Genomic DNA, 25,110 nt, shown 5'->3' with positions numbered 1-25,110 from the left:
GTTATCACTGGCTGCCCATTCACAAAGGGCAGCCCTTCTCACACAGTGACTCAGAACACAAGCTGCAGAGCCAATTGGCCTGGCTCTAACACCCACTGTGCTACTTACTTACTCTATGACTTTGCATAGGTTGCTTAATCTCTCTGTGCCTCGTGTCCTTGCCTATAGAGTGGGGATCACAAAAAACACTTACCTTAGAGTGGAAGAACTAAACCACTTTGGGTGTGGGTGCACACTTAGCCCAGTGCCTGGCACAAGAGAGAGCCCACAGTCAAGGTCGGCTACCACCCCACACTCATTCTTCCCAGGACTGTGTGCACAGTGGCTGGGCAGGATCCCTCATGCCCGAGCAGGGTGTGGGAGACAGAGTCAGCCACTGACCCAGCCCTCAGGGCTCATCACCAGCGGTGGGGCCAAAGTAGGGAATGAGGACATAGCAGGAGGATGACCCTGGGGCCCTGGGAGGGGGTCGTTCAGGTACTTCCTTCCAGGAGGACTTCCTGGAGGTGGCGGCATTAATGGAGAAGACAGGATTGAAACCTGGGTCATCTGAGCTCCAATGGCTCCTGCCTTGGTCGTGACACGCCCTGGTTCCTCTTTTCCAGTCTGCCCACCTCACCCACCCCCTCCCCGAGCCAGGCTCCTCTCATCTCAGGGTCCTAGATAGCAGGCCCAGCACACACCATTGCACCCCCATTCCAGGCAGGGAAGAGAGTGGACTCTGCCCTTTAACTACAGCCTTAAAGATGCCCACATCCCTTCTGCTCATATCCCACTCACCGGAACTTTTTCACCTTCTGGGCTGTTTCCAATTCCGAGGGAGGTGGGAGGCTGCAGTCCTCTCCCTCAGCAGCCATCGCCAGGTAGAGGACAGATGGCTGAAGTGTAACTAGTGTAAGGAGGAGCGGGTGTTACCCCCATTGACCAGATAGGCAAACGAAGGCTCCTAGCACAGTGACCAGCCTCAGCTCTTCAGCATCAGGGCCTGAGCAGCGGCGCTGTCCTGAAGCAGGGGCAGACCCACATCCAGCCCTGACTGAGGAGGTCCTGATCTTGCTCCTTCTTCCGGACCCCAGCCAGCGGTACTGTATCTGCAACCCCGGGGTGGTTCGGCAGTTCCGGAACCCAGATACCATTTTCATCCTGGCGTTTGCCATCATCCTGCTCAACACAGACATGTACAGCCCCAACGTCAAACCTGAGCGAAAGATGAAGCTGGAGGACTTCGTCAAGAACCTTCGAGGTGAGCTACCCTGGGCCCTGGGCTCTAGCATACAGTTGTCCCTCTGACGCCCTCTGAGTGCATGCCCAGCTAGGCACAGCGTAGAGCCGGGGGCGGGGGGCTGGGTACCACGTACCCCGTCTTTGCCACGGGGACCCAGGGTGAGCCTTGGTTCCACAAACACAGCACAAATGACCCTGAAGAGGGCTGACTGCTGTAACAGTGACACACATGGTGGGAGCACAGACTGCGTCTCATGGTGCCACAAACCTCACTTGTGAAGAAAGTGACATTTTCAGCCTGTTCTGGAAGGATGCACAGGGGTTTGACAGATAGAGGTGCTGGGACGGAGGGGGCCAGGCCTAAGAAACCTCGACCCAGCACGAGAGGGCCCACTATGGTCCCCAGAGGCCAGATCAGGAAATGTGAAGGAGCACAGTCGGGAGCCCTGGTGCTGGGTACGCCGGGCAGGCGAGGGCCAGGCAGAGGGGCTGGCACACGCTGTCCCCATCACTGCTGTGCCCCTCTCTCCTACGCTTGATGTTCCTCATGAAACGGACCTGCCTCAGTGTGTGTGTGTGTGTGTGTGTGTGTTTTAGAGGAACTTTCCAACATCACTATAAACAGGAAGCCCGTATCCTTCACTGCACTTAGGCAGTCACTATAAAAATGAACTCAGTGGACAAGAGCACCAGAGCTGCTTCTGGCCAGGCCCCAAGGCTAAGGTGCTAAAGTGGGCAGGGGGAAGGGAGGCCTTCCTGGTATCATTGTGGAGGAAAGGCATTGAAAAGGGGACAGATGTCTCCCAGGGGGCACCGTGTTAGCTGATAGCATGTCCTCATGTGCCTGGAGTCCCTGGAAGGAAGAGGAGGGTCTGTGTCCCTCTCCTGGGGAAACAGCAGCTGCAGCAGGCCAAGGTCCCCTCAGAAAGTGTGTCAGGTACACAGACACATATATATGTGTATAGATAGACACACCACAAGCACATACATTTTTTAAGAGAGGAAGAGGGAGGTAGGAGCAGAGGAAGAGAGAGAGAATCTTAGCCAGGCTCCGTGCCCAGCGTGGAACCTGACAGGGGCTCAGTCTCACAACCCTGAGATCATGACCTGAGCCAAAATCAAGAGTCAGTCATTTAACTGACTGAGCCTCCCAGGCGCCCCTGAGGGTGTCGTGGGTTTTTGTTTTGTTTTGTTTTTAAAGATTTTATTTATTCACTTGACAGAGATCACAAGTAGGCAGAGAGGCAGGCAGAAAGAGGAGAAAGCAGGCTCCCTGCTGAGCAGAGAGCCCGATGTGGGACTTGATCCCAGGACCCTGAGATCATGACCTGAGCCGAAGGCAGAGGCTTAACCCACCGAGCCACCCAGGCGCCCGGGTGTCGTGTTTTTAAGAAAGGAAAAAGCTGGTTTAAATCAAATCCAACTTTGTGAGCTTGTTGAGCCTTTTTTTTTTTTTTAGATTTTATTTATTTATTTGACAGACAGAGATCACAGGTAGGCAGAGAGGCAGCCAGAGAGAGAGGAAGGGAAGCAGGCTCCCTGCTGAGCAGAGAGCCCAACGTGAGGCTCGATCCCAGGACCCTGAGATCATGACCCGAGCCGAAGGCAGAGGCTTTAACCCACTGAGCCACCCAGGCACCCCTTGTGGAGCCATTTATTTTTTTTTATTTTTTTTTAAAGATTTTATTTATTTATTTGACAGAGAGAGATCACAAGCAGGCAGAGAGGCAGGCAGAGAGAGAGGAAGGGAAGCAGGCTTCCTGCTGAGCAGAGAGCCCAACACGGGGCTCGATCCCAGGACCCTGGGATCATGACCCGAGCCGAAGGCAGAGGCTTAACCCACTGAGCCACCCAGGCGCCCCTTGTTGAGCCATTTAAATGTACTTCTCTTGTCCTTTTTTTTTCCTGCAAAGCCCCCCTGCTCTGTCACCCCCTCTCCTGGGACAGGAGGACCCTCCTGGGATTTGAACTGTCCTCGCGCGCCCCCTGGTGGTGGGCACCCCTGCAACACGCTGGCTAAGGGGACACCCACCCAGAGCTGACGGGTCTGCCCCTTTTTCCCAGCTGGGGCGTCAGGGAAGCCCAGGGGCCTGGCTCCGTTCAGACCCCTCAGGCTACGGCCATTCCCTGCACTGAGGACTCAGGGTGTGTGGCCCTCTGCTATGTCTAGGGGGAGCCCTGGGCCCCAAGGAGTTCAGGTCTTAACTAGAGTTTCTAGGAAGCTAAGGAGTCTGGGAACTTACTTTGTCAAGTCAGCCCCAGAGTGCACGAGTTCGACCATCAGATGCTTTGATGAGGCAGCGATGTGCGCTCCTACATCGGCCCTAGACTTCACTCCTAGCAGGGCTGAGCCTGAGTCTGGTCTTCACAGAGTCCCACGTGGCCCCAGGATGCAGGATATAGGCTGTACGCTATATGCTGTTGGCAAGCCCAGGGGGGTTTAAGGGTCTCATGACTGGACTGACTTTTTTTTTCTGCCTGGAAACCTCACCCACATAATTGGGACCCCCTCTCTGTATGGGGAACAACGAGGGGAACCAGAAATGATTAGCCCAGAGGAAAGAAGGCCAGGGGAGAGATGGGGTTCCTGGGTCAGATACTGCCAGACAGCCGCCCTCATATCAGTGGCTTTGTGGTGTATATCCACCCTTGCGCCTGACCATCCCCAGCAGTCTCGGGGGAGCAAGCTGCTGGTTCTGTCTTCTAAGACCAGGCCGTTCCCACCAAATCCCATCTTTTCCAACCAGGAACTCGGGAGTGTTCTGTTGCATCTTCCTTATGTTCCAGAAGGGTAACCAAGGCAGAGAGAGAGGGCATCTGCCCAAGATCACACAGCAGGTGCATGTCAGAGGGGGCAGGACTCTGGTCTCTCCAAGCCCACCTGGTACACTGCACTGGGCAGACATCCAGCTTGTTCTTTGTAGAGGAAGCCTTCCCCCTCCCCAACATACACTGGACACATTTGCTCTCTGGAATTGCTCACCCCAGGTCACCCAGTAGGTCCAGCAGCAGGAGCACTTCTGGGGATTGGAAGATGGGTGGGGGAGGAATAGCTCACCGGCATGGAAGCCAGACGAGCAATGCTTTTATTTTATTGATATTTATTTTTAAATTCTGTAGCTTGATTTTTTTGAATGGGTATTATTCTCCCATAGATAGAAAAAAAGCAAACAGAAAGTAATGCAGTCTAGCATTCACGTTCCTTGGTATTTACCCAAAGGAGTTGAGAACGTGTGTCCACACAAAATTCTGCACATGGATATTTACAGCAGCTTTATTCACAGCTGCCAAGACTTGGAGGCAACCAAGATGTCCTCTGGTAGGTGAACGGATAGATAACCTGTGGTTCATCCAGACAATGGAATATCATTCAGTGCTAAAAAGAAATGAGCTGGGGCGCCTGGGTGGTTCAGTGGGTTAAGCCTCTGCCTTCAGCTCAGGTCATGATGTCAGGGTCCTGGGATGGAACCCCGCATTGGGCTCTCTGCTCAGCAGGGAGCCTGCTTCCCCGTTTCTCTCTGCCTGCCTCTCTGCCTACTTGTGATCTCTCTCTCTGTCAAATAAATAAATCTTTAAAAATAAAAAAAAATTTAAAAAGAAATAAAAAGAAATGAGCTATGCAGCCAGGAGAACACCTGGAGGAACCTTAAAGGCCTATTACTGAGGGACAGAAACCAGTCTGAAAAGGCCCCATACCATAGGATTTCAGCTATGTGACATTCCAGAAAAGGCAAAACTATGGAGATGTAAAAGATCCGTGGCTGGGAGGGCAGGAGTTGTAGGGAAATCCCTGTGCTTTCCCCTCAATTTTGCTGCGAACTTAACTGCTCTAAAAATCAGTTCTAGAGACACCGGGGTGGCTCAGTCGGTTGTCTCCTTCGGCTTAGGTCATGATCCCAGGCTCCTGGGATATCGGGCTCCCTGCTCAGCAGGAAGCCTGCTTCTCCCTCTGCCCCTCCCCTTGCTTGTACGAGTACTCTGTCTCTCTGACTAATAAATAAAATCTTTTAAAAACACACACAAAACAGGGGCGCCTGGGTGGCTCAGTGGGTTAAGCCGCTGCCTTCGGCTCAGGTCATGATCTCAGGGTCCTGGGATTGAGTCCCACATCGGGCTCTCTGCTCAGCAAGAAGCCTGCTTCCCTCTCTCTCTCTCTGCCTGCCTCTCCGTCTACTTGTGATCTCTCTCTGTCAAATAAATAAATAAAATCTTAAAAAAAAAAAATAAAAACACACACAAAACAAAAAACAGTTCTAAAAAAACAGTCTGTTTAAAAAAAAAAGTAGGAAAGGTCTGTGGCGGAGCCCCTCCCATCCTTCCCTGTGCACCCAGGTTGTTCAGTCCCTGATGTACTGCTCGCAGCTTCCCTGCTCACACACGTACCAACGTGCATGACTGGTTTTACCCTCGTCCCTTTGGCACCTTGCTTTTCTCATTTAACAAATCTCAGAGAACGTTTCCACGTCGGTTCCCTATGGCCTTGCTCATTTTCCTGGCAGGTGTGTGATATTCCATTGCCCTCCTGTGCGGTGATGGCTTAACTGGTCTCCTGTGAATGGGTAAATGGGTGAATTCCAGTCTTCCACTATTTGGAATCCATGCTCCAATGAGTCACCTTGTCTGTGGAGCCTGTCCCACGGGATAAATTCCCCCAAATGCAATCAGTGGCCCGGAGAGTTTTGAGTTTATAACTGTGATAGCCAGTGGCAAGTGGTCCAGGGCAGGGGCGGAACCAGGCCCCCGTCCCACCCGCAGTGTGTGAGGCCCCTTCCCACAACTTCACCAACAGTGTCCGGTACCAAACCCCCAGATTTTCACCAGCCTGCAGTCTGAGGACTGATGTGGGTTTGGGTTTCTCTCCTGAGTGGGGCTGTTCTCCTCACAGCAGTTTTTCAGGGTTTAGCAGAAAGCATACGTGCCTGTTGTCAGAACAACTCAGGTTCAAGGCCAGGCCTCCAGCTTCTGTGCCATGTGATATGGGATGACAGCTAGCAGCAGGTGCACGGAATTTGCACTTTCTGGGAAATACCAGGGCTGCTCTGGCCTCCTCACAAGATCTCTGGGAAGCCACCAGTGCTCTCGGTGGCCCACTTGAAACAGGACCCCCAGCTCAGGGACTTGGTTATGTGGCTTGTCAGGAACTTGGGAACCAAGCAGGAACTTGAGCCTAGGCCTGTTACCAAGCTGATATTCATAAAGCCTTGGAGCCTGGCTGTGCTGGCTTGGTCCTGGTGGAAGGATTCTGAGACACTTTGTAATGGACTGAAGATGTTCGAGGCTGTGGGTCCAGAGAGCCTTTAGTTCTGCTGAGGACTGGGGAAAGGGATCACTCTTCTGATTGGGTTTAGAAACTGGTAAATGAGGGGTGAGCCTGGGGCCCGAAGCAGAGGGGTGCCCCCGCCACCTAGGCCCCGGCCCTCGCTGACACCTGGTGGCTGCTCTCCCACCCAGGTGTGGACGATGGTGAGGACATTCCCCGGGAGATGCTGATCGGGATCTACGAGCGCATTCGCAAGCGGGAGCTGAAGACCAATGAGGACCATGTGTCCCAGGTGCAGAAGGTGGAGAAGCTCATCGTGGGGAAGAAGCCGGTATGTGGTGACCCAGTGTCCCTGGCTCCCCCACTCCCACCCACCCCTGCTTCATGTGACCCCAGGCCCACCTCACTGGCTTCGGCTTTGGACAGCAGCCCTGATGCCATTTGGAACCCAGCGCCTTAGGGGGAATTACTGCAGGTGTAGGGTGGCTCCTGCTATTGGGAGTAACAGCCATTGGTTCTGGATTCTGTTTAAAAAAGAGCCTGCGGCTCTTAAGAAACCAACAGCCAAAGTCGTGCGGTGGTCCCTTGGTGGCCCAGGAATGCCTTCATTGCTGCCTTAGGGTTCTGGCAGCAAGAAGGTCTCCCCAGCTACTGTGTGGGTCATGTCTGGACAGAGGACAGAGGATGTGGGAGCCACAGGAGGGGTGCTGACCTACTTGGATGTCGTCCTGTTAGCTCTCTCCGGGCCCAGGTGCATTTCTTCAATCATTGGTGTCTTTTTTTCTTTGTTTCATGTTTCCTGCTTAGATTGGATCCCTGCATCACGGGCTTGGCTGTGTGAGTATCCTTTTGCTTTTGTATTCTGGCTGATAGCCCGCCGTGGGGTTAGGCCCCGTGTCCTTTGTTCAGATCATTGCAATCTCCTGGCTCCCAGATCCACAATTCTAACTGCTTGAATTAATTTCTGGAGCGGTGAGAAATTTGATTTACATAATGATCCCAGCCTCGAATCTTTGCAGGCCCAGAGACTGTGGGCCCAGGGAGAGGGTTGGGCCAGCAGGCCAGAGCACATAGTCTCCTTCCCTCTCCTGCAGACAGAGCTCTAAAGCCAAGGCTTATCCCCAGACCCAGAGGCACTGTGCCTGAAACAGACGACCCTTACCACCCCACCCATGCTCTGACCCCTGATACTCCACTGCCATGGCCTGGAGCAAGTGTGCCTGCTCACCGCAGGAGCACCTGGAGACACACCAGCCTGGCAGGCACATGGCACATGCCTTACGTGTCTGTCTCTCCCTCTCAGCAGGCAGCCCTGGGCTGCGGGAGTCAGTATCACAAAACTGTCCTCTCCCCGCTCTTGCCAGCTTCCCCCAGAGAGGGTCCACTGGATACTGACCAATCCTCACCCACCTCTCCAGCCCCACCTCTCACCATCCTCTTCCCTTCACACTTTTTTTTTTTTTTTAAGATTTTATTTATTTATTTGACAGACAGAGATCACAAGCAGGCAGAGAGGCAGGCAGAGAGAGAGAGGAGGAAGCAGGCTCCCTGCTGAGCAGAGAGCCCGATATGGGGCTCGATCCCAGGACTCTGAGATCATGACCTGAGCTGAAGGCAGTGGCTTAACCCACTTTAGCCACCCAGGTGCCCCACCCTTCACACTTTTGCTCTGAGCAGGGCCACTCCCTGAGCACACCAGCCTGGGCCATGTGTTCCCTCCCCGTTCGAGGACTGGGGAAAGGGAACCCTGTCCTGACTGGGTTTAGAAACTGGTAAACAAGGGGTGAGATGAGCTCAGGCATCCCTGCCCCAGGGCACCTGTTGGCAGAGTGGACCCTCCTTGCCTGCCATGACAATACCCAGCACATCCCAGCCCTTTTCTAACTTACTGTCTCTTGCGTGAGCTAGGGGACCCTCAGAGCCGTGACTGGGCCTCCCAGACGGCTTGTCACCACAGCCCTTAGACACCATACAAGTTGCCCCTGGCCTTGAGAGTACCCTGGGCTTCAGCAGGGTGGGGATGCACATGAACCCATGGTAGCCATGTTCAGAGCAGAGGCCCAGGCCAGGCCCCACAGAGCTCCGGCAGCTGGCTCAGGATTTGGGACAGGGCTTTTCAGGCATCAGAACCATGAGGATTCTCTGGAAGGGGCCCGGAAGCCGCTCCTGGCTCTGTGCCTTCCCAGCTGTGTGGCTGAGGCAAGCTGCCCAACCTCTCTGTGCCTCAGTTTCCCCCTCTAGAGTAGACACTCTCTGGAGAGAACTTTACAGAGACTTACGGGCTTATGTCTGTGACAGGCACTTTTTGGGGAAATCAGGGATGGTAAATTTCTCACTGGGGGGAGGAGGGGACTACGACATGAGCATGATGCTTTAAGAAGTCTGGGACCTGCCTGAAGGAAAGGAAAGGAGGTATCACTAGAAGCAGGGGCGCTTTCCACAGCCCTTCAGGAGAGCTCCTGAGGAAGAGTGGGGGAGAATTGCTAGGAGGCCAAACATGTCTGTTCTGTTATGCACGGTTGGTGGGAGAGGGCATTTTCAGATGCCAGGCACACAGGCTGGGTTTCAAGTGTGCTGCCCGGGTTCCTGCCGAGGGGCACGGGGCTGACGACAGGGCTTTCCTCCCGGCACAGGTGCTCTCTCTGCCCCATCGGAGGCTAGTCTGCTACTGCCGGCTCTTTGAGGTTCCAGACCCAAATAAGCCTCAGAAACTCGGACTGCACCAGCGAGAAATCTTCCTGTTTAACGACCTCCTGGTGGTACGTGGTTCCCCACAGTGGGCCGTGGCTGGGAGCGAGACTCAGGGCACCCTTTACCTGCAGCTGTGGTCTCCGTCTGGCCGCATCTCTGGAAGAGGCACACTCGGGGTGGGGTGTGGGTGGCAGGGATGGAGTTAGCCCCACGGTCTTTGGGTTCACAGAGGCAGAGTCTAACTCATGGCTCTGCCAATGAACACAGGGCTTCGTTGGCTTTTGAAAAAGCCCAGAGGAGTCTCTGGGCCTTCAGCCCCAACTATTCCCAGAGGCTCAAACTGTGTCAGCAGGACTCCTTGTCGGGCTGTCTCTCAGCTGTGCAGGATTCCTCCTCAGGCAGCCTCTGTCCAAGAAGGGAGTGTCAGCCTTGGCAGCTGCAGGCTTCATCCTGTCCCACCCCTGGGGCCTCCCTGGCATCCCTGGCCACCAGTGGGATTCTCTTCGTAAGAGTCCAAGCCAAGGTCTCATTGCTTCCCGGGCCCGTGCCCGAGCCACTCCCGGGCTCCAGGCAGGGGCAGTGCTGTCTTACTGGCTAAGCCTGGGTCACTGCCCAGCCCCAGGACCACCGGACTAAATGTAGCAGAGAGGAGATTCCCCAAAGTGAAACTGAGGCACTCCTGCCTGGAAAAAAGGTGGCATGGGTGCTAGCCACTGGGGATAAAGATGCCCCTGCAGGTAGCAGGGCAAACCTATCCTTTGGGTCTCTGTCTCTCCCATGCCACAGGTTTCTCGCTAGAGGCCCTTACCCCATATCCCTACCTGCCTGAGACCCAGCTGGTCCTCTCTGATTACCGAGATTAGAATCCAGACCTGTGGGTTTCAGATCCTTTGTTAAGAGTCCCTGACCTCAAGCAAGTTCCTTCAGACTTCTTTTTTTTTTTTTAAGATTATATTTATTTTTACAGAGAGAGATCACAAGTAGGCAGAGAAGCAGGCAGATAGAGAGAGGAGGAAGCAGGCTCCACGCTGAGCAGAGAGCCCAATGCAGGGCTCCATCCCAGGACCCTGAGATCATGACCTGAGCTGAAGGCAGAGGCTTTAACCCTCTGAGCCACCCAGGCTCCCCTCCTTCAGACTTCTGAGCCTCCGTTTTCTCCCCCAAAATTAATCTTGCAGACAGAGCACTCAGGAGGGGTCCTGGGCCTAAGCATCTGGCCTGGCACCTTTAGGGTCCTGGGGGATGCCGTGCCTGTCACCTCTGTGCTAGCCTGACGGGCGTCATTCCCAGCCAGCATGACACCTGGGACTTGTAGCAACAGAAGCCAGCACTCATGTCAGGATATGCATGAGTGCGCAGCCCTTTCCTGCCCCAGAGGCCGCCCTGACCACTGAATAGCTGAAGGGGTTCTGACATTAGGCCCACTTCGAATCCCGAGCTCCCAGAGCTGCGCCTGGGCAGGTGATGGGACTTAGCCTCTGTCTCTGGATCTCCGCAGGTTACCAAGATCTTCCAGAAAAAGAAGAATTCCGTGACCTACAGCTTCCGACAGTCCTTCTCCCTGTACGGCATGCAGGTCTTGCTCTTCGAGAACCAGTGTAAGTGTGTGCGGGGAGGGGAGGCCTGCCACGGCCAGGCCATGAGCATGTGGCCTGGAGTGCTCATCCACGCGTGGCCACAGCACCGTGGGGCGGGAGACGGCATCACAGTTCTCACCCTGTCATCAGGAAGCACAGCACTCCCCAGTGATCTCCCCTTCTGCCTGGTTCCCCGAGGACAAAACCCCAGGGTAGCTCTCCTGCGCATGCTCTCAGGCCTGTGTCACCTGCGGAGAGCAGCATATAGGCCAGGGGTCTGATAAGCAACAGTAACGGGGAAGAATTTAGTGACATCGTACACAGTGGTTATCACATTTACTTTTCCTGTTCTTTCTGCTTACGGCTGGTGAGATTTCTTAATTTAGAGCAGAGTGCATTTACATCAATAAAATGTTGCAGGGGAAAACCTCAAGTTAAACGGCATAGGTGATATGCCAGCGTAAGTGAACTAATAGATTGAGGTCATGCCTGAGGGGAGGTAGAAGAGAAGATTTCAGCCCCGGGCGGAGAGCCTGGGAGCCAGCCCTGCTCTCACTCTAAGCGGCTCTGTGGCCCGGCTCGCGTAACCTCTCTGGGCTCCATTCCCTTTGTCTATAAAATGGGCGGATAGCTCATAGATTTAGCTGAGTGCATGCACATGAAATACTTAGAACAGCTCCTGAAACGGGATTTACGCTTAGCTGCTGTTGGAAAGTCTCCTCTGGGTATGAGTGGTCTGTGGGGCCTAGGGAGTTTGGCGGGGAGCTGACACTCCTGACTTCTTCTTTTGATCTCGTCCTTCTCCATTACTCAAGCCCTTCCCTCTTCCTCTCTCCCTCTTCATCCCGTCCTTGTTGGAGGTCCCTGAACTGCGGGCTGAGCCAGGCCTCCTGAGATGGGGGGTAGGGGCTGGGTCCTGCTGCCTGCACCTGTGGAGTATCATGGTATCTCCAGCATCAGGGAAGCCCTCATCCTCTCGGACAGGTCACCAAGCCACCATCTATGTGATCAGCTGTCCATCTGCAGGTTGAGAAAGTTCCAGGGACTTGAGGCTGGGCCATCCCAAACCCTGGGGCCTGAGGACTTACATTTGGGGCTCTTTACCCCTTCTCTGTCCTAAATGGAACTGGCGCCCACTGTGCCCCCGAAGAGCCCAGGACGCCGACCGTACCATCTCCCTACCTCCTGCTCTACCACATCCCAGGCCAGGAACCCTGCCTTGCCCCGGTTTTCACCAGGCAGCCCCAGGGAGGATCCCACATCCTCCTGAGGAGCAGGCCCCCGCTTGGAAGGAATGGCAGTGGCCATGATGCTCATAGCAGTGGCCCCACCAGACTGAATCCTCAGGCAGAAGCTGCCCCATGATCATTTTTAGATTCCCAGGGCTCAGCCCTCATCCCTGGACACAAGGCACTGGCAGGAGCCCCAGAGCTGACACTGACATTTCTACGGGACATGACTTCATACATACCATGGATCTCAGAGTGGTAGCCATGGGTCAGTCCCAGGTCAGTTATGTTATATTCCATTTATACATTTATTTTTTAATTTGTTGAGCTGAAATTGAAATCTTCATATGGAACTTGTGGTTACTGTCGACTTCTCTTAAGAACTGGGATTTGGCATTGCTAGGCCCACATTCCCGTGTGGTGGTCTTGGGCTGCATGCCCCTCTCTGCACTCGCTCTGTCGCACTGAGGTCTCGTGGGGTCTGCTTCCTACATTTAGGGAACATGTTTGGACCTCTAGGTGTTTGAGTTCCCAGCGTTGACCGAGGTCTGAGCAAGAGTGGGATTGGTATTTGAGCCAAGAGCCTACAGACACCCACTGAAGAGAGAGGCGCTGCCGGGGGCCAAAGCCACAGGGACCCCATGAGCTCAGAAGTGGCACCAGGCAGGTCTGAGCAGAAAGATGCTGCCCTTGGCGTAGTGCCTTCAGCATAGAACGCCCATGATGCATGCAAGGGAACGAGGGTCTGGAGGCCATTTGGCAGAGAACAGAGCTCAGCGTACCCTGAGAATTGTCCAAGGTGACCAGATAAGACTTCCCACCCAGCACAGGACACTACCTCTCACTCCCCCTGGACTCCAGCCCTGGCCACTCTCTCAAGCTGCAGGCAGTGACCAGGGACCTTGAATTGAAGGGTCCAGGCTCCATGACCTTCGGGCTGAGGAAGAATGGGGGCTGTGGCTTCTGCCTAGATCAGCCAGATCTGACCCTGACTTACAGATGGAACAACAGGGACCCAAGTCGGGAGATGGGGATTTCCTGGCAGTCCCTGTGGTCTGCTCTGCGGATGCCTTTCCTTCCCGGCTGGACATGTCCTCTGAAAGCCTGGCTCTTGGACTTCTTAGTATTTTCTTGACCGGGAGAGAGATTGCAGAGATCACACAAGGACCCATGGGTTCTTCTCCTCTCCTCCTCCTTTGCAGACTACCCCAATGGCATCCGGCTCACATCTGCTGTCCCCGGGGCAGACATCAAAGTGTTAATAAACTTCAATGCTCCCAATCCTCAAGACCGGAAGAAGTTCACTGATGACCTGCGGGAGTCCATTGCCGAAGTGCAGGAGATGGAGAAGCACAGGATAGAGTGTAAGTTGCGGGCCCCCTGGAGAGGGACAGCCAGCAGCCCCGGCTTATCTGGGAGGTCTCGCCCGTCCTTCCCACAGCCCTACGACAGGACAGCCCACCTGCCCGAAGCCAGAGGAGGCTGCATGGCGGGCAGGGCGGCAGAGGCCTCCCTGTGAGAGCCGGGGCTTCAGTGGCCCAGGCCCATCCTGCTGGTGGGACCACACAGCATGTCCCTCGAGGGCCGGTTCCCCGGTCATCCCACAAGACCAGCTTTCCCAGCATTCCGGAGCTGAGCTCTCTGCACTTTGGTGTGGTGATTATTTGTCTTCCACGTCAGGGCCCAACTGACCAATGGGGTCAGAGCCAAGCCCATCCCCTGGGTTCCAGCAGAGCAGATTATAATCCTTTCCTTTCCTGACTCCAAGCCTCGATCCCTAGAGGCACATGGCTATCTCCACCTTTGGCCCCCCATCCCGAGCCAGGCCGGGTTACCCCTTGGTTATCCTCAGACAGGCCCGTCTCCTCGTCTGCCCTGAGGCCTGCAAAGTGACTGTCTTTCCTGCAGACCCCAAGGCCCGTGCCCCTCCAGCCTCCTTTCCAGCTCCCTTTTGTGAAAGGCGGCATTCATACCTTCTCTTTCCCAAGACAGCCCTGGGCCCTGACTTCTCCCCAGGGTGCGTTGCTATGCCTGCCCGGAGGGCCCTGGTCCCATGCCTGCCCCCAAGGCTGTCCCCTCTCACCAGTCCCTCGCCTCCTCTGTTTCAGCGGAGCTTGAGAAGCAGAAGGGCGTCGTGCGGCCCAGCATGTCCCAGTGCTCCAGCCTCAAGAAGGAGTCGGGCAATGGGACGCTGAGCCGGGCCTGCCTGGACGACAGCTACGCAGGCGGGGAGGGCCTCAAACGCAGTGCCCTCAGCAGCTCCCTGAGGGACCTCTCCGAAGCGGGTAAGAGCCGGGCCTGACCCCCCCCTTCCTAGCCCAGCGCACGCAGGACTCAGACCAGGCCGCTGGGGCAAGCGTCATGTGCCAGCAAGGGCCTGAGGTAGCGGCCAGTGGCGGTGGCAGGGTTCCAACCGAGCACTTCCCTGTGAACGTCCCCAAACCGTAGCAACACCTGACCACGCAGAGCCGGCTTCTCTGGAAACAGGACCCACTGGTTAAGGCAGAACAGCCAGGAGGTTACCCCCATTCTCCCTTTCTCCTTCTAGGGGTTTCATTTGTCCTTTTATTTATTTTCCGGAAACTGCTCTCACACAGAGCGAGCCAGGTCCCGCTGATGGATGTGTCCCTTGTTCTCTGTGCTGCTACGTCCCTGTGTTTTATGCTGATGAATGAAATGGAGTGAAGCCCTCTAAACTGTGTCTGGAGCCCCCCTCCCGCTGTCCCTGGTCTTGCTTCCCTCACACAGGTCTCCCTTCCTGGGGAACCCAGGCCCCCCCCATCCAGCCCCGAGGTGGTGGCCACGGCTGCCCCTGGGACATCAGGGGAGAGCCCTGGCGGACTGTGGTTTTTGTTGTTGTTTCTTCGTTTCTGTGTGTGTTTATTTGCTGCCAGCCTCTTAACACCCAAGCCAGCAGCATCACTAAGCCTCCCAGATTTCCCAGGGTGGAGGGTGTGCCTAGAGAGCCTCAGGGAGCTTCTGCTGGCAGCCCTCGCCCGGCCAGGTCCTCTGAGCTGAGGCCAGCCGCCCGTGAGTGTTGCTCCAGCCCTGCCTGGCCTGCATCGCTATCAAAGGAGCTGTGGGTGACAGGCCTCCCTCCCTATGCCCGTGTTCCCCAGTCTACCCTGCCCCATCTAGCCAGGCAGCTTCTCCTGGGAGCCTGATTATAGGCCCTGGCTTGTTGGAAGAGACCCTGTCAGGCCGAAACCAGCCCCCTCCCATCCCGAGAGCTCACCCAGCCCACCCTGCCTTGGGCACTACCTGGTGGCCAGCTCTGGGCCCCATGACAAGAGCCTGCCCGGGACCCCATCCCATCCTTGTCCCACCAGCAGTCCTGCCTTCCTGCGGCTTAGCCATTGCCCAGAAATTTGGGTTGTTGTTGTTGTTTTTTTTTCTTTTTCTTTTTTTTTTTTTTTTAGTTGGACTTTTTTCCTTTGCTTTTTTTTTTTTTTTTTTTTTTTGGTCTTGTCATATTTTTTTTTTCCCATGGTAAAAATCAGAAATCCATTGCCAGCATGAGGGTTAACCCAGAGTTTCTCAACCCCAGCACCCTTGACATTTGGTGCTGTGGGGGGCCGTCCTGCGCTCTGTGGGATGTTTAGCAGTGGCCTTGGCCTCTACCTACGGGAGTCCAGGCCTACCTCCCCCAGTCATAACAGTCAGTAATGCCTCCAGAAATTTTCAGGTGTCCTCTGGGGAGAAGGGGGCAAAAATCGCCCCTTGTTGGCAAAACTGCCCCTGGTTGAGAACCGCTGGTTTTCCCTATGGCTTGTTAAACCCAGCTCAACAATACCGGACTGCTCTGGGCCTCTGCAGGCTGGGGGCTGGAGCCTCTGTTTGAGTTTGTGCAGTGGGTAAGTGGGTAAGCCAGGACTTACCTCTCTTGATCCCTGATGCAGTGCCTAGAGGGCTGAGGGGCCTTGTGCAGCCCCTCAAGTGACTGTGGCTCTGTTGAAACTGAGGCTCCCACTATGGCCAGAATGGTCTTCACGGCCAGCCATGTCTCTTCCAGCTCCTGGGGATCAGGGAGAGCTGCGTGCCCAGGCCCCTGGCCATGGGACAGACAGAGCTCTGAGGTTTGGCTACTTTCCGTTTATTGTTCCTGTTGCCACTGTCACTGAGGCATTCTGAACTAAGAAAACCTCTAGGGATAGAGTCTTCCCGTGAGATAATGAAAAAAGTCCCCAGGGAAGAAAGCACCCACTACCCAGGAAGCCGGGAAGGCAAGGCACGAGGTGCAGGAGTGCTGGCGGCCGCCATGGCCCCAGACTAGGAATGGGCCAATTGGGATCTCCTGAGGGAGGCTGGCCAGGGTCAGCAACCATCCCAGAAGATGCTGGGCTCTGCACCTGGAGACAAGGAATTCCATGCCCTGGACTGGGACTGGGTCGGGGTGCCGCTCTCCAGAGGCGGCATCACTCCACCCACCACGGCCCTCAGCAAGATGAGCTCATGGAGAAGAGGCAAGGTGTCAGGGGCACTGCCTCCCTTCAGGCAAGCTAGCACTCCACAGTTGGCGTGGCACCACTCCTGAGAATAGCTGTGATCACACATCATTCCAGGAGACGACACACCTCAGATGGAGACCTTGGAGACCCAAGAGGCAGTTATAGCTTGACCTCGAGGAGACCTCCAGGAGCCCCTGACATTCTGAGAGGTAGAGGGAGGGGCCTGAGCTGTGAGGCCCCACCCAACACTCTCCACAGGGTCTTCCTTCGCCTGAGACCCCGTGCTCATTTCAGAGTCCTGCCAGCCTGAAATCAAGGACCTACGAGGACCAGGGACACAGGTGTGACTGGGCCTTAGCCCCTGGCCCAGATCAGTCAAGTCATGGTTGACACTCCCTGCCAAGTGCCCCACATCCTCCTGCCCCTTCCCAGTCAAGCTACTCAACACCAGTCTCCAGGAAGAGGCTGTCTCCCAGAGGCCATTGGACCCACTTGCCCCTGTCATTGCTCCTGGGCTTAGCTGGAGACCTGCCATGTCCTGTGCCAAGGCAGCCCTCCCAGGGGAGAGCTGGTGGCTCCTGGTGGCCAGTGTCCAAAGCAGCACCGGCTCAGCCTCCAGCATCGTTAAGGGCCGTGGGGTGAGACCCTGGGTCGAGAGCCCTTGCTGTACCCTGTGCTGACACTGAGAAGCAGGGGAAGGATGTGGAGAGCCATGCTGGGGGCGCCTTCCGGATATGGTTCCTGATCCTGGCCCTGATTGGCCTGGCAGGGCCTGATCAGGCTCTAAGAGAGACACCAGGTGGGGTGGGGCTCACCATGGCTGCTGTAAGATCCCAAGAGAGAGGGAGGGTACCTGGAGTTTGGAGTGCAGGTGAGGGATAGTGTGGATGCAGGGGCGAGAGCCACTGTCCTGGCACACAGTGCCTCCATGAGTACATGGGGTGTTCTGTGTGCACTCCCCCGAACCCGGGTCTACAGTGAGCAGGTGTCTGTGGGGTATGCCTATAAGTAAGGGGCTCTGGGACTGGACTGCCGAGAGCTCTGTAAGGATACCCCACATCTCGTGCCGATTCAGAAGTTGAAAAGGTGAATTCCAAGAAACTTAACATCACACAAAGACATCCAAGATAAAACCATCCTGAAGCCTGGCCCACCGGGGGCAGGAGAAGGAAGAGAGGAGGGTTTTGTCCTACTTCAGACCAGATACCATATGGAGCCCTCAAACCTAGCTCCAGGCCCAGCTTGAGTCCCAGTAGGAGAAGCAGGCCAACTGGAAGACATTGCTGGGCACCGGCAGGGAGGTCGGGGTAGGCTGGCTTTCCTCTGTCCCCGGTTTTCAGTCAGGGGAGCCCTCTAGGCTTAGAGGGGCCAGAGAGCTGACTTTAAAATCCCAGACAGCAGAGACCTGACTCTCTGCATTTCTGCATGGTGCCATGGTACCCTGAGTGTCTGATGCTCATGTCCGGCCCACTCGGAAGCAGGGGCATGCCCATTTCACAGATGCAGAAACCAAGGTAAAAAAATCAAAGGACCGCCAGGTGGAATCACCTCTCCAGCCAAAGGGCTTCCTCCTGCTCCGTGTCTCTGGACTGCCGTTTTGAGACAAAAAGCAGGAAGGGAAGAAGGTCAGCCCATCTTCTCACACCAGCCAGAAGATGAGGATATGTGATCTTCATCTTTTTTCCAGCTAGGAACAAGGGCCAGGTCCTGTTTGGTTCTCCCCAGTCCTCAGAAACCGGTAGAAAACCCTCTTGCCCTAATCTTCTATGTGGCCCTGTCCTGAGCGATCTCTGAGCCTCTCTCAGAGCTCACTCCCAGAGTCAAGCAATCTCCCAGCTGGAACTCAGGTTTGAGGGTTGGCAGGCAAAGCAAAGGGACCAGATGTGCCCTGAGTCTGCTGTTGTGTGCCCAGGATCAAGGTTGTATCCCAGGCACGGTCCAGTACACTTGGATGCCACGGACCCACAGAGGCATACTCTCCACCCAGCACATGGTTAGGGTGTGGGCCACAGAGAGGCGGGTAGCAATCTTTCCATCTTCCAGGCTCCTAGGCTCAGCCTGGGTTCAGCTTAGAAGGCAGCATGGCCAATCTTCCCAGCCCCAGAGGTGGACAGGCAGACCTGAGTGTGAATCCTGCTCACGGGAATTGGGCCAACCAGAGCATCTGTCTCCTCCTTGGCGCGGATGCCTGACCTGCGTGGCCCTGGGACTTGACCAAGAACAAACATGCTTGGCTCATGGCCAGGTCTGCACAGATGGAAACCTACAGAACGTCAAGTGGGAGGCCCTTCTCTGTTCCTTCCTGAGAGCCCATTGGAGACCAGACCCCAAAGCTTGGGCACCCAGCCATTCCTGCCAACCTCAGCGTCCTGCCAAAATCCATGGAGATGGCCTCCGGAGGGACTAGGGAGGCCAGGATGAGCCCTGGGCCTCCAGAACCAAGAAGGAGACCCAGCCAACGCGTATCGAGTGCCTGCTATGTGCCCTGTGCCGGGGATATTTAAAGCCGTTGGCAGGGAGCACTCACAGCTGATGGAATGCTTTGTAGTATCCTGGGGTTTGAGGGGGGGTGGCTCACAGGAAGCACAACCCTGGGCCCTCCCAGCAGCCCTGCCCCTGTCTCCTGCCCCTGGCCAGGGCACTGCACAAACCAAACAACAGACTCCAGAGGCACGGGCACCTTTGAGCTTCCCAGGAGGAAAAGACAGGACGCCAAGCATAGTTTCCTCCTAACCATCAAGCCCACCCTGCCTGTGAGGTGGGGGGATGTATATGTATGTACGAATATGCATATACATGCGTGTATGAAATCCACGCCAAGTCACGGCTATGCAGGACCACGTTTTGTTTGCTTTGAGCCATCATAGGAGCTGCCCCTGTCCGGTTGTCCCCTCCTGGCAGGTGGCTAGGGTCCCAGCTGCACGGGTGCCTCGGCCCACCTGGAGGCACCCCCTGCCCCAGCGGACTGCCAGTCAAGCAGAAGGGGCATGAAGTTGGGGCTGTTGGAAAAACATTTCCTTTTTTTCTTTAAACACCCACGCACCCCCCCCCCTTTTTTTTTTTTTAACTTGCTACTGCCCTGCCGCCAGCTTCCCGGCAGAGCCTGTCCTCCGACCCTCACCCTGGCCGGCAGTGGCGCTGGCGGCAGCGGCGGTGGCAGTGGCGGTGGCGGCAGCTCAGGGCCAGGCAGGCGGCGGCCCGGCCTCGTGTCCGTGTCTAACCTCTGGTATTGCATGTTCTGGGCAGGGAAGCGAGGGCGTCGCAGCAGTGCGGGATCGCTAGAGAGCAATGTGGAAGTAAGTAGGAAGCGCCTCCGTCCAGCTGGCTGTCGTGTGTTGCCTCCCCAATCCTTGGTTTATATCTGTTGTCTTTTTTTTTCTGTTTTCGTTTTGTTTTGTTTTGCTCTTCCTTCCCCCTACTGCACAGAGGCGCAGACACGCCCGCCCCCACCCCCCTGCCTGCCTCAGCCCCAGTGCATGCCAGCTTCTCCCGCCCAGAATCGCCCGTGCCTCTCACCGCTTGATTGGGCTGGACTGGTGGGGGGGTGGTTCTGGATTCCGTGTTTTAGTTCCCGCTTAACCCTGTCCCCAGTGGCTCCGAGCATGGTTAACATCCCGGCTTCCCGGCACTCCCCCCTCAGGGTCCCCGCCTGCCGGCACTGTTCCTTGGGGAGGAGGCACCACCACCAGGCGCCCACGCACCCTCCTGCCACGCTGCCCTGGGGGGAGGTTTGCCGGTCTCTTGACTTCCATGCTCCGCCATCCCCATCGCTTCCTTCCTGGAGTTTCGATTGCTGTGTGTCTGCAGTCAGGGCACCATGGACTTGGCTTAGCTAGCTCGGGGGAGGAGAGCCGTGAGAGCAAGAAAAATTCCGTGTGGATTTCATGAGATTTCATTCATCTTCCAACCATCTCTATATTACTGTTCACATCTTAACCTCAGCTTGCAGACCTTTTTGTTTCCTTCTTTTTCCTTGTTTGGTTTGCAGTAGGTGGCTGCAGTGAAATGCCCAGGCAGCCCCCCACCCCACCCAGAACAAGGGTCCCAAACCCCCCTCCTGTCCCTACCACCAGCTTCCCAGAAACTTCGGGGCCCACACAGGCAGAAAAGTTGGCCCTTGTACCTGTGGAGAGGACCCAGGAGAGCGTAGGATGCAGTTTCAGCAGGAACGGGGTCCTTCATGCACACCAGCCCACCCCACTCCACTCCGCACATGCTGCTCACAGGCACCCCCAGGCCAATCGTTCTGATCCAAAAGTTCAGGCCGCCTTCCGTGTCAGGACGGGAGCAGAAGTCACACTTGTGCTGCTGCTGCTGCTTTGACCAGACCAGAGGAGGGTCCCTCATGCCCTGGCCCTCCCCACGTCTCTCAGTGGAAGGCCGCTTCTGAGTCCCTGCCGGCCCCCCAGTAGTAGCATGAGTGGAGGCAAAGCTCATGCAGCATCACCCAGCCCTGCCCTTGGCAACCAGTGAGTTGAACTAAGGCCTAGCAGTCAGTGGGTGGACTTTTTACATTACAAAAAAAGAAAAAGAAAAAAAAAATCATTCTGACATAAGTGCTTTAAGATCTTTTAATTTTGATTTCTATGAATTTCCTTTTTAGGGGTCCATCATTAGCAGTCCTCACATGCGCCGGAGACCTACATCAACACGAGAGTGTCCATCTCGCCCACACCAGACTATGCCTAACTCATCCTCCCTCCTGGGCTCCTTATTTGGGAGTAAGAGAGGGAAGCCCCCTCCCCAGGCCCACCCGCCCTCAGCCCCTCCCCAGCCGCCGCCCCACCCACCGGGCCTGCCCCACCCGCCGCACACGGTGGTGGCCAGCCATCACCAGGGGCCCGTCGAGGGCCCGCCGCCAGCCTCGGTGCACGGGCACCACAGCCAGTACTGCCACATGCAGCAGAACCCGCCCCCCTACCACCACCACCACCACTACCACCCCCCCCAGCACATCCAGCATGCACACCAGTACCACCACGGCCCCCACGGGGGGCACCCGCCCTATGGGGCCCATGTGCACAGCCACCCACCGCTGCCCTCGGCCCATGCCGGCCACCCGGGCCATGCAGTGCACCACCACGGGCAGCCGCCCGCCCCGCCGCCCCCTACTAGCAGCAAGGCCAAACCCAGCGGCATCAGCACAATTGTGTAGACAGCCTGGGACGGGGTCCCAGACTCCGCGGAACAAGTGCACACCACACAGTCACGCCCAGGGGCGGTCCGCCTCAGACCAGACCCAGGGCCCTTCTCTTTCCACCTCCTCCCCCCACAACCCCCCATTCCCCATGGCCTGGATGGAGCCCCCTGAGCCCACGGGGCTTGCGCTGTAGGGAACAGAGCTCCCGATCGCACTTAGCGTGGCGTCCCAGGTTCCATCCACTTCGACCCCGGGGTGGGCCTCGGCCACCATCAGCCTTGAAACCAGGGCCACCGGCCACATAGATGTCGAAATGCCCCCCCACCCCAAAGCAGCACTCAGCTCTGCTCCCTAACACACATATGAAAACCCAGCCTAGGAAAAGAAGAAACGAGACACAAAAACCAGAGACAGAACAAAACAAAACAAAAAAACCCAAACTTGCTGCATTTATTGCTCTTTTATTGACAATGGGCAAAAAATTAAGTAGACCTGATATGGTTGATGAAAATAACGTAAGTAAACTTTATATAATATAAATATATAAATATATAAATATATATATATATATACTGTATAGGTAGTATTTGTGTGTGAAAGGAAACGTCTCAGTCCACAAAATTAGCAATATAGACTTTATGAGGAGCTCCACTTACCTGATAGGAAGACAGTACCTTACATGAATGTGTGAGAGAGAGTAAACCAAAAACGTAAATGCTAGGAACAAATTCAGATACTTCCATATTTTCATAAAAAGAAGAGAAGTCCCTCCAGGACTGGCTAAAATCTTTACGCAATCATTACTAACTGTGCCAAGTAACATAGCATCTAACTGTTTAAAAAGTCCAATATTGCTTTGTATAAATCCTTATTTTATTAACAGAAAACTATCCTAAGTACTCAGTATTATAACTACTCTGTTATTTCAGGTAAGCAAATAGATAAAAATGCAGTAAATCTACAGTAGCAACTCGGGACAACTAGTTAGGAACTGGTTGTTCGAGGATATTGGTGACACAGATTCTTAGACACTTTAATGGCTGCGATAACTGTGAATTCCCATGATCCATATTTCTTTTGTATGCATATGATTTAATGCACACTCATTCAGAGCCCTCCGAGGGGGGGGCACCCATCCACGGCAGAAGTGTTCATCTCCAACATGAAAACGGCCAGCTCCCATCCTCGTCTCCCCAACACCATAACTTACTCATCCTGTCTCAAAACCGCAACAGGCACCAGCCCCCGAGCGAGTTTCTGCCGGGAACCGCTCAGAGCGAGCCCGAAGGCTGATTCTAGCATGTAGCAACCCAGGGCGGTGTGTGTGTTTCCCATTTTGTTTTCTGAGTGGTAGCCGTGATCATCGTGATTTCATGTGGCCGTGTGCTAGCACAACCCCCCCCCCGCCGTGTCATCACCGTGACCCCCCACCCTGACCCCGGCTGACAAGTGCCAGCCCTCGCCAGCGACGCCCTCCCCCCTGCTGCCTTCTCATGGTCCAGTTAGCTGCCAGGGCATCACATGACTCTCAGCTGTGCTCTTGTCGCTTCCATGTTGTGGTGACACCATCCGCTCCTTCGGGGCCGGGCGCCACATGCGTCCGGTTCTGTGACTGAGTCACCCACGGGCCGTACTTTGTAGTTTCAGCCTTTCGAGCCACTGCAGCCGCCAGTGCTGTGCTCCTAAGCCGTGGGACCCGAGGACTGCCCCACGGCCCCTGCCCCGGTGGAGAGCCCTTTCAGAAAGGGCGAAGCTAGTGCGGGACTCTGCGGGCCCCGGGCTCCGAGCTCCGTGGATGGCGTGGCGTGCCGTGGCCAGACGGCAGGACGACCAAGGGGAGCTCACCCGGCGGGCCGACCGGGGCGGGGCGGGAGGGTTCAGGGTCCTGCCCATTTCCCTCCCCACCCACCCCTTTGTCATATCATTGGGGTCACCATACCAGCAAATCTGCAAACCGAGCACTTTGTTAATCTCCACAGAGAGCAAATACAGCAATCTAGAGTTTAGCCTTTTTTTTTTTTTTTTTTTTTTTTTTTTTTTTTGGAAGTGTGACTTTAACCTGCCCACCTTTATCTTCCCATCAGTGTCATGTTTCTCTCCCGGGCCTCTGCCTGGAAGGAGAGAAGTAAACAGCACGGGTATGTCCGATTTGGTCCAAGCTGGGCTGGTGGGAGGCTCCCCGCTCCCGCTCGCCCCTAAATTCTTAGGTTTTCCTGCAGAGTCAGGCTCCCCGAGGCATTCTCTGTCTTGCAGTTTAAAGGATGTTGTTCTGACCAGGACAAGTCGAATTGTACTGCATGCCACCTGGCGCCAGTCCTGCGAGGCCACACTCTATGTATTGTGTATTTGCAGACTATATCAGTGTTACTGTTGACAAATAGTTGAAGTAAAGTGATAACATATGAAATATGTCGCCTTTTCTTCACCCTCTGTACCAATAGTAAAGTCTAACTGTAAACTCGAGGTTGTTCCAGAAAAGATACAGGCTGCTTGGCACCAGATTACCCTTTCCAAAGGGATGACCACGAATGAAGAAGAAGAGGGCAAAGCCGATGGCAGGGGAGGTGGGGGTGAGGGTGGTGCGCTCTGTCCATCGCCGTCCTTCGTGCTCCACAGGCCGTTCAGAACCCTCACCTCCAAAGCTATCATCCATGTGTCCCGAAGCTTTGTTGGGGCGTCCCAGGGCCGGATCTAGCAAAAGGGTGCTTCCGGAATGAATTCCGTTTCTCCCCGTGTTTCCAACTGGACACAGTGTGTTGGGCTCAAGTCAGTGGTTTTCCTCACTGTTTATGTTATATTTACAAACTTATCATGGGAGATGATACCCCTTCCAGAAGGTACATTGTTCTATTAAGGAGGCTGGAGCCACACTGCCAAGTCTCATTTGGGCAGCAAAAACCTCTGAAAAATTGCTAGGCCCCCCCAACCCGCCCCCGCCATCCCCAGTGTTGCTTTTATGGGACAGTTCCTTCTAGACATGGCCCTCCACAGAGTCGCAGGTGTGGGGGCCTGTCGTCCACCCCACCCCCACCCCTGGGATAGGCTGCAGGATGTGTGTGTCATCCCTCGCCACTGTCAGGACACACTTGGGACATTTTTCTCAAGTTGCACAAATCGTTGCAATTGAACAGTCCTTTGGGCAGGAGCAGGAGACCCTAGCAGAAGTGGCTGAAGATCTTTTCTGGGACAACAATCAAGTCATGTCTTTGTATCTTTTTTTTTAAGTTTATGAATGAATTGTACAACAATGTAAAAATAAAGTTCATCCTAATATGTGCACATCTCGCTTAAAAATGTCTTCAGTCATCCAGTGTAGAGCGATTTTTCCATCCCCACGCTGCATGCAGCAGAAGCCTCTTGTTTTTCTCTAAAATAAAACGAGCTGAAAAGAGACAGTCAGCAGATACTTAAACATGACCCTAGGTGTTGACTCAGCATTCCATATGAAGCTGTGTCTCTACAGGTAAGCATGCATCTTACAGTTTTCGTTGTAAAATACCATCACCCTTTCTGCCCGTGAAAGGAGAAATTCTGTAAAGTG

General features: G+C 55.1%; 1 protein-coding gene across 13 annotated transcripts in view; it reads left to right on the top strand.

The window, feature by feature from the left end:
* Positions 1-24,848, top strand: part of IQSEC1 (IQ motif and Sec7 domain ArfGEF 1) — a 375,511-nt gene extending 350,663 nt beyond the window's left edge. For 10 of the 13 annotated variants that reach the window (XM_047743506.1, XM_047743527.1, XM_047743516.1 and 7 more), the window contains 9 exons: positions 1,077-1,243; positions 6,676-6,815; positions 7,292-7,321; positions 9,118-9,243; positions 10,674-10,773; positions 13,184-13,345; positions 14,090-14,266; positions 19,676-19,725; positions 21,033-24,848. In XM_047743506.1, the coding sequence (XP_047599462.1) occupies positions 1,077-1,243; positions 6,676-6,815; positions 7,292-7,321; positions 9,118-9,243; positions 10,674-10,773; positions 13,184-13,345; positions 14,090-14,266; positions 19,676-19,725; positions 21,033-21,584 (1,504 nt within the window). In that variant the 3' untranslated portion in view covers positions 21,585-24,848. The remainder of the gene's footprint in view (positions 1-1,076; positions 1,244-6,675; positions 6,816-7,291; positions 7,322-9,117; positions 9,244-10,673; positions 10,774-13,183; positions 13,346-14,089; positions 14,267-19,675; positions 19,726-21,032) is intronic. The other 3 variants (XM_047743537.1, XM_047743566.1, XM_047743547.1) reach the window with 2 other exon arrangements.
* Positions 24,849-25,110: the final 262 nt, after the last annotated feature.

This window comes from Lutra lutra, chromosome 1 (genome assembly GCF_902655055.1).
Source record: "Lutra lutra chromosome 1, mLutLut1.2, whole genome shotgun sequence".
NCBI classification, from domain to species: domain Eukaryota; kingdom Metazoa; phylum Chordata; class Mammalia; order Carnivora; family Mustelidae; genus Lutra; species Lutra lutra.
The sequence above is the reverse complement of the archived record's forward strand: the minus strand, read 5'-3'. Positions and strand labels throughout refer to the sequence as shown.